At 38.9% G+C, this 9,705-nt stretch overlaps 1 protein-coding gene across 1 annotated transcript; it reads left to right on the plus strand.

The window, feature by feature from the left end:
* Positions 1 to 3,236: 3,236 nt before the first annotated feature.
* LOC113248925 (putative olfactory receptor 7A2) lies at positions 3,237 to 4,205 on the plus strand. The gene has a single exon (XM_026490515.3). It carries the CDS (start codon positions 3,237 to 3,239, stop codon positions 4,203 to 4,205), a length of 969 nt encoding a protein of 322 aa, XP_026346300.3.
* The last annotated feature ends 5,500 nt before the right edge of the window (positions 4,206 to 9,705 follow it).

A 9,705-nucleotide genomic window follows, 5' to 3' on the forward strand; every position in this document is an offset into this window, starting at 1 on the left:
ACCATTCATATACTAACAGTAAGGAACTATGCCTTACTTTTTACATATACGAACTCAATCTGTCAACCACCCAAGGAGGATGGATACCCTACCCCCAATATTCTGGTGAGAATATTAACATTTTAAAATGAATTGGTTGTCTTCCCAAATTCAAACGGCTAATATGTGGTAAATACATGAATCAAAACTCATTCACTGGTTCCAAAATTTTACACTTAATATCATTTAGAAAAGTCCTTTATAATTTCATCTTTTTAAAAAATTTTATTATGTCATGTTAGTCACCAAACAGTACTTCATTAGTTTTGATGTAGTGTTCCATGATTCATTTTTGCATATAACACAATACGTGCCTTCCTTAATACCCATCACCTGGTTACACAATCCTTCCACCCCCCTCCCCTCTGAAACCCTGTTTGTTTCCCGGAGTCCATATTCTCTCATGGTTCATCTCCCCCTCTGTTTCACACTTTCATTTTTCCCTTCCTTCTCTTAATGTCCTCTATGGTATTCCTTATGTTCCAAATATAAGTGAAACCATATGATGATTGTCTTTCTCTGCTTGACTTATTTCACTTAGCATAATCTCCTCCAGTTCCATCCATGTTGATGCAAATGGTGGGTATTCATCCTTTCTGATGGCTGAGTAATAGCCATTGTATATATGGACCACATCTTCTTTACCCATTCATCTGTTGAAAGACATCTCAGCTCCTTCCACAGTTTGACTATTGTGGACATTGCTGCTATGAATATTAGTGTGCATTTGGCCCTTCTTTTTACTACATCTTTATCTTTGTGGTAAATAACCTAATAGTGCAGTTGCTGGGTCTAGAACACATATTGGAGCAAATTGTAGCTGAGAACTTCCCTAATCTGGGGAAGGAAACAAACATTCGTGTCCAAGAGGCAGAGAGGACCCTTCCCAAGATCAATGAGAACAGACCGATGCCACAAGATATAATACTACAATTCACAAATCTTAGATCAAAGGAAACAAGCTCGAAAGCAGTGAGGGGGAAGAGACTTCTTACATACAGAGGAGGGAGCATCAGAATAACATCAGACCTGTCCACAGAGACCTGGCAAGCCAGAAAGGGCTGGCAAGACATATTCATGGTATTAAATGAGAAGAACATGCAGCGAAGGACACTTTATCCGTCAAGGCTGTCATTCAGAATGGATGGAGAGACAAGGAGCTTTCAAGACTGGCAGAAACTGAGAGAATACGTGATCACCAAGCCAGCCCTGCAAGAAATATAAGGGGGGTTCTATAAAAGGATCAAGAATCCGAGAGTTATATAGACCAGAAATTTACAGAGACAATCTATAGAAACAAGGACTTCACAGGGAACATGATGGCAATAAAATCATATCTTTCAATAATCACTCTCAGCGTGAATGGCCTAAATGCACGCATGGATGACACAGGGTTGCAGATTGGATAAAAAAACAACCCATCCATTTGCTGTCTATAAGAGACTCATTTTTTTTAAGATTTTATTTATTTATTCGACAGAGATAGAGACAGCCAGCGAGAGAGGGAACACAAGCAGGGGGAGTGGGAGAGGAAGAAGCAGGCTTATAGCGGAAGAGCCTGATGTGGGTCTCGATCCCACAACGCCGGGATCACGCAATGAGCCTAAGGCAGACACTTAACCGCTGTGTCCCAAGAGACTCATTTTGAACCTAAAGATACATCCAGACTGAAAGTGAGGGTATAGAGTATCATTTTTCATGGCAATGGACCTCAAAAGAAAGCTGGGGTAGCCATTCTAGTATCAGACGAATTAGATTTTAAGCTAAAGAGTGTAGTTAGAGATATATCATTCTTAAAGAGTCTATCCAACAAGAGGGTCTAACAATTATAAATACCAATGTCCCCAATGTAGGAGCAGCCAGCTACATAAGCCAACTCTTAACCAAAATAAAGAGACATATTGGTAATAATATGTTAATAGTAGGAGACCTCAGCACTCCACTCTCAGCAATAGACAGATCATCTAAGCAGAAAATCAACAAAGAAGCAAGAGCTTTGAATGACACACTGAACCAGCTGGACCTCATAGATACATACAGAACATTCCACCCTAAAACAACAGAATACTCATTCTGCTCAAATGTACAATTTCATCTTGATAAATCCCCACTATTTTTGTAAATTGTGTATTTCCACTTGTCCATTATGGAATTGTTCCTTTTACTCATATTTCTAGTGGATATTCATACACTAAGGTGTCTTGTCACCATAAATATATCACTCTTTGCTTTTGAAGTATTGGTTTATACTGCTTTTTTAATTATTCTGAGCATCACAGAGGTATACCTAGGGTTAGAATGCAGCCAGAACCAGGGAAGCTTTCTCGTCATCAGGATCTCTCAGGGACCTGGGCTTGTTAGACCTTTCTCCCCCATCTTCCTTTTCTCTGTCACATCTTAGTTTTTTATACTTCTATAAATACAGGACAAAATAGTCATATTAAAATGGAGCACCAAGTTCCATGTTCATGGCAGTCTTAACACCTGGAATTTGTATACTTTTCTATATTTGTTAGGGTAATGATAATTTGATGTTGAGAGATTAACTAATATCATTTCCTTCCTAAATATTGTAGCTAGAGGTGAGAAGAGTTGGTAGTCACATGGCCCCAGGAGTCTGTAGTGTTCCAATATTGGACTCTTAAAATAGAGACACCAGGATGCTAACCAATACTTGGAAATAAAGAATGGATCCATTTTTATTGACAGGATTCCATGGACACAAATTAATGAAGTGCAAGGAACACCATGTGAATGAAGGACTCCCTGTATCTTGAAGTCTCACCTGCAGCAGGGAGGCCACCTCATTCCTCAACCTTCCCTGACACCACCTCTCATCACTCTCTGTCTTGTTGGTCTCCTGACCACACTGGGTCCATTTTTCATCCTGGATATCCATTAAATACAACTGCCTTCCTCAGGGACTTTCCACTGGCTCTTTCTCCTGCAGGGTACACATGTCCACACATTAACTTGTGTCTCCCTTGCAGATTTCCCTGAAGTCTCTCTTCAAGTGTCACCTTGTATTTAGGTCTTCCTGAACTCCCAGTAAAGATAATACCACATTCACTTTCTTTTATGCCTGCATTGGTTTCCCACATGTCATTGTAATTATACCTTTTCTGCCATGTGACTAATGTCCATTTCTGTTAAAAAATTAATCATTTTTTCTAATTTCTAGTCATCACCACCACCACATGGGAGCAGGCAATGATACCCACATTTCAGGATTTCTTCTTCTGGGATTATCAAATGATGAAGAACTGCAGCCCCTCATATTTGCGGTTTTCCTCTCCATGTACCTGATAACGGTGTTTGGAAACCTACTCATCATCCTGGCCATCAGCTCTGACTCCCACCTCCATACCCCCATGTACTTCCTCCTGGCCAACGTGTCCTTTGTTGACATCTGTTTCACCTCTACCACCATCCCCAAGATGCTGGTGAATATACAGACACACAGCAAAGTTATAACCTACACAGGATGCATCAGCCAGATCTGTTTTTCAGTACTCTTTGCAGGCTGGGATGACTTTCTCCTGGCTTTGATGGCCTATGACCGGTTCGTGGCCATCTGCCATCCCCTGCACTACAGGGTCATCATGGACCCCCAGCTCTGTGGACTGCTGATTCTGGTGTCCTGGATCATGAGTGCCCTGAATTCCTTATTACAAAGCTTAATGGTATTGCAGTTGTCCTTCTGTACAGACTTGGAAATCCCCCACTTTTTCTGTGAACTCAATCAAATGATCCAACTTGCCTGTTCTGATACCTTTCTTAATAACACAGTGCTATATGTTTCAATTGTGTTGCTGGCTGGTGGTCCCCTTGCCGGGATCCTTTACTCTTACTCTAAGATTATTTCCTCCATACGTAGAATCTCATCAGCTCAGGGCAAGTATAAAGCATTTTCCACCTGTGCATCTCACCTCTCAGTTGTCTCTTTATTTTATTGTACCGTCCTCGGTGTATATCTTATTTCTGCTTCTACCCAGAGCTCCCACGCAAGTGCAGTGGCCTCGGTGATGTACACGGTGGTCACTCCCATGCTGAACCCCTTCATCTACAGCCTGAGAAAGAGAGACATAAAGGGTGCTCTAATAAGATTTTTCAAGAGGGCAACTATAAATGGGACAATTGTCCTGGTAGTGAAAAAGTGCCCTTGACTGCAGGATTCAAGGACATGATTTTCGATCATTGTGAAGTAAGATTTGCTACTATGTATTTCCAGAAATCTCCATTTCTTAGAATTCAACTTCTGTATACAATTTTCCAAAAATCCATTTATTAAGCTTCCTGCTCTGTCTGATATGCATAGTTTTTCCCTTTATCCATTTTTATACATTCCCACAGTTCTTCCCAACTTTGAATCAGAAATATTTGAAAACGTACATATTTTTACAGGACCACTTTGATTTCTTAAAAAATGTTTTATTTTCAAAAGACATATATCATGCCAAGTAAAATTTCCCTAGACTTCCTGAAGGGAATAATCATGAGTTGTATTACTCACACGGATGAAGCTACATTTGGCATTTAAGGCCATTTATTTATATTATTTCACCATAGAGGAAAACATGAAATCACTGTTTCCAGGTTGGCTCTATTGTCATTCTTTTTTACTCCTTAACTGCTCTTCTGGATAACATAGACTTTATCATCGTCCCTTTTAAGCCTAGCCTATGGATCATGATGCCATAGGCTAAGAATGCCCCTGACAGTCACCTGGGCCCAAGATACTTGTGAATCAAACCTGAGCCAATGTTATGGATGAACTATCCCTTCTGTTTATTATTATTATTGCTGTTGATAATGAGTTAAAATATAATCGACATCGTGTTGCATTAATTTCATGTGTATAATGCGATGACTGACTAGTTGTTTATATTGCAGAATGATCAGAACAAGTTCAGTTATCATCCATCTCAATATATACTTACAAACTTTCTCTCATGATGACAGTTGTCAAGATCCCCTCTTCTAGCTACTTTCAAGTCTACAATGCAGTTTTGTTAGCAAGAGTCACCATGCTGGACATGACACCCCCTGACTTACTCATTTTATAAGTGGAAATTTGTACCTTTTCACACTTTCGCCCATTTCATCCACTCCCCATGCCCTAGCTCAGGCTACTGTCAATTTGTTCTGAATATCCACAAGCTTGGTTTGGTTTTGTTCTTGTTTTCAAGATTCCACACATAAATGGGATCATATGGTATTTATCTTCCTCTGTTTGACTTATTTCTTTATTTGTTTTTGTTTTGTTTTGTAGAGATGAGGCCTTTATTTTTTAAAGAGTATTTTTATTTTATTTTATTTATGTTTTATTATGTTCAATTAGCCAACTTACAACTCATTAGTTTTTGATGTAGTGCTCAATGATTCATTAGTTGCATATCACACCCAGTTCTCATCACCACACGTGCCCTCCTTAATACCCATCACCTGACTACCCTGTCCCCCAACACCCTTCTTCTGTAACCCTGTTTGTTTCCTAGAGTCCAGAGTCTCTCATGGTTTGTCTCCCTCTCTGATTTCTTCCCATTCAGTTTTCGCTTCCTTCCCCTGTGGTCTTCCACATTATTCCTTATGTTCCATATATGAGTGAAACCATATGATAATTGTCTTTCTCTGCTTGACTTATTTCACTTAGCATAATCCCCTCCAGTTTCATCCATGTCGATTCAGAAGTTAGGTATGCATCCGTTCTGATGGCTGAGTAATATTCCATTGTATATATGAACCACATCTTCTCTATCCATTCGTCTGTTGAAGGACATCTTGGAAACGCTTTGGCTAATGTGGACATTGCTGCTGTGAACATTGGGGTGCATGTGACCCTTCATTTCACTACATCTGTATCTTTGGGGTAAATATCCAGTAGTGCAATTGCTAGGTCATAGGATAGCTCTGTTTTTCACTTTTTGAAGAACCTCCATACTGTTTTCCAGAGTGGCTGTACCAGTTTGCATTCCCACCAACAGTGTAAGAGGGTTCCCCTTTCTCCACAACCTCGCCAACATTTATTGTCTCATGTCTTGTTAATTTTTGAATTCTAACTGGTGTAACGTGGTATCTCAATGTGGTTTTGATTTGTATTTGTCTGACTTATTTCCCTGAGCATAATGCTCTCAAGGTCCATCCTTGTTGTCACAATTGTCAACATTTCTTTCATCTTTATGGCTAAATAACATTCTATTCTATTCTAATAGAATATTCTTTTTTATTCTCCCCCCACCCTCTCTCTCTCTCTCTATCTCTCTCCCTCTCTCTCTCTCTCTCTCTCTCTCTCTCTCTCTCTCTCTATATATATATATATATATATATATATATATATATGTTTATTTTAATTCCAGCATAGTTAACATACAGTGTTACTTTAGTTTCATTTGTGCAATATAGTGATTCAAAACTTCCATACAGCACCTGGTACAGCACACTTACTTTATCCATTCATCCACTGATGAATATAGGTTGTTTCCATGTCTCAGCTATTGTAATACGGCCACCATGAAATGGTGGTGTGCATATCTTTTTGAATTTCTGTATTTGTTTTCTTAAGATAAATGATCAGAAGTAGAATTGCTGGATCATAGAGCATTTATATTTTTAATGTTTCAAGGAAATTTTATACTGTTTTTCACAGTGTCTGCCCCAATTTACATCCCCACCAACAGTGCATGGGATACCCTTTTCGCCACATCCTCAACAACACTTATTCTTTTTTGTCTTTTTGATACTGACCATTCCAAGAGGAGTGAGGTGATACCTCATTGTGCTTCTGATTTGCATTTCCCTGATGACTAGTGATGTTGAGCATCTTTTCATGAACCTGTTGGCCATCTGTGTATCTTCATTGGAAAAATGTCTATTCAGATCCTCTGCTCATTGTTTAATCAGATTGTTTGTTTGCTTGTTGCTATTGAGTTGTATGAGTACTTCACATATTTGGAATATTTACCCCTTATTAGATATATGATTTGCAAATATCCTCTGCCATTCAGGATTTTCCCTTTGCATTTTGTTGATGGTTTTCTTTGGTGTGCAGAAGTTTTTAGTTTGAGGTCTATCTTGTTTATTTTTTGCTTTTGTTCCCTTGTTTTTGGTGTCAAATTCCAAAACTCATTGTGAAGACGAAGAAGTTTTCTTCTAGAAGTTTTATGGCTTTGGGTCTTACATTCAAGTCTTTAATCCATTTTGAGTTAATTTTTGCCTGTAGTATAAGATAGTGGTCCACCTGCATTCTTTTGCATGTGGCTGTCCAGTTTACCCAACATCATTTATTGAAGAGACTTTTCCTTCCTTGTTATAGATTCTTGCTTCCTTGTCATGAAGTAATTAACCACATCGTTGTGGCTTTATTTCTGGGCTCTATATTATGTTCCATTGATCTGTGTGTTTTTTATGTCAATATCATGCTGTTTTGGTTACCATAGCTTTGCAATACTGTTCAACATCAGGGAGGACGATGCTTCCAGTTTTGCTCTTCTTTCTCAAGATTGCTTTAGCTATTCATGTCTTTGCAATTCCATAAAAATTGTAGGAGTGTTTGTTCTATTTCACTAAAATATGCCACTGGAATTTTTTTTTCATAGTGTGACATTTTATTTTATTTTATTTTATTTTATTTTATTTTATTTTTTAATGATATTTTATTATATTATGTTAGTCACCATACAGTACATCCCCGGTTTCCGATGTAAGGCTTGATGATTCATTAGTTGTGTATAACACCCAGTGCACCATGCAATACGTGCCCTCCTTACTACCCATCATCAGTCTATCCCATTCCCCCCTCCCCTCTGAGGCCCTCAGTGTGTTTCTCATAGTCCATAGTCTCTCATATTTCATTCCCCCTTCTGATTACACCCTCTTTCTTTATCCCTTTCTTCCCCTACCTATCATCCTAGTTCTTACGTTCCATAGATGAGAGAAATCATATGATAGTTGTCTTTCTCTGCTTGACTTATTTCACTTAGCATTATCTCCTCCAGTGCCGTCCATGTTGTAGCAAATGTTGAGAACTCGTTCTTTCTGATAGCTGAGTAATAGTCCATTGTATATACGGACCACAACCTCTTAATCCAGTCATCTGTTGAAGGGCATCTCGGCTCCTTCCACAATTTAGCTATTGTGGACATTGCTGCTATGAACTTTGGGGTGCATATGGCCCTTCTCTTCACTATGTCTGTATCTTTGGGGTAAACACCCAGTAGTGCAATGGCTGGATCATAGGGTAGCTCAATTTTTAACTTTTTAAGCGACCTCCACACTGTTTTCCAGAGTGGCTGCACCAACTTGCATTCCCACCAACAATGTAGGAGGGATCCTCTTTCTCCATTTCCTCTCCAACAATTGTTGCTTCTTGCCTTGTCTATTTTTGCCATTCTAACTGGCGTAAGGTGGTATCTCAGTGTGGTTTTGATTTGAATTTCCTTGATGGATAATGATTTTGAACATTTTTTCATGTGTCTGTTAGCCATTTGTATGTCTTCATTGGAAAAGTGTCCGTGCATATCTTCTGCCCATTTTTTGATTTGTTTATTTGTTTCTCGTGTATTGAGTTTGAGAAGTTCTTTGTAGATCTTGGATACCAGTCCTTTATCTGTAGTGTCATTTGCAAATATCTTCTCCCATTCCGTGGGCTGCCTCTTAGTTTTTCTGTTTCCTTGGCTGTGCAGAAACTTTTAATCTTGATGAAGTCCCATATATTCATTTTATCTTTTGTTTCTCTTGCCTTTGGGGATGTGTCATGAAAAAGGTTGCTTTGGCCGATGTCACAGATGTTGCTGTCTATGTTCTCCTCTAGAATTTTGATGGATTCCTGTCTCACATCGAGGTCTTTCATCCATTTGGAGTTTATTTTTATGTATGGTGTGAGATAGTGGTCAAGTTTCATTCTTTTGCATGTAGCTGTCCAATTTTCCCAGCACCATTTATTGAAGAGACTGTCTTTTTCCCACCGGATGTTTTTTCCTGCTTTATCAAATATTAGTTGCCCAAAGAGCCGAGGGTCCATTTCTGGGCTCTCTATTCAGTTCCATTGTTCTATGTGTCTGCTTTTGTGCCAGTACCATGCTGTCTTTGTGATCACAGCTTTGTAGTACAGATCGAAATCCGGCATTGTGATGCCCCCAGCTTTGTTTTTCCTTTTCAACAGTTCCTGGGAGATTCGGGGCCTTTTCTGTTCCATACAAATTTAAGGACTATTTGTTCCAGTTCTTTGAAAAATGTCCTCGGTATTTTGATCGGGATAGCATTGAAAGTGTAGATTGCTCTGGGTAGCATGGACATTTTAACTATGTTAATTCTTCCAATCCATGAGCATGGAATATTTTTCCATCATTTTATGTCTTCCTCAATGTCTTTCAAGAGTGATTTATAGTTTCTAGAATATAGGTCCTTTACATCTCTGGTTAAGTTAATTCCAAGATAACGTATGGTTTTTGGTGCTATTGTAAATGGGATGGATTCCCTCATTTCTCTTTCATTGGCCTCGTTATTTGTGTACAGAAATGCAACTGATTTCTGAGCATTGATTTTGTATCCCGCCATGTTACTGAATTGCTCTATAACTTCTAAGAGTTTGGGAGTGACTTCTTTTGGGTTTTCCATATAGAGAATCATGTCATCTGCAAAGAGAGACATTTTGACTTCTTCTTTGCC

This window comes from Ursus arctos, unplaced genomic scaffold (genome assembly GCF_023065955.2).
Source record: "Ursus arctos isolate Adak ecotype North America unplaced genomic scaffold, UrsArc2.0 scaffold_14, whole genome shotgun sequence".
Lineage (NCBI taxonomy): Eukaryota > Metazoa > Chordata > Mammalia > Carnivora > Ursidae > Ursus > Ursus arctos.

What these genes read in the sequence shown, in the direction of transcription:
- LOC113248925 (XM_026490515.3), top strand. Translation starts at nt 3,237, where the DNA reads ATGGGAGCAGGCAATGATACCCACATTTCAGGATTTCTTCTTCTGGGA.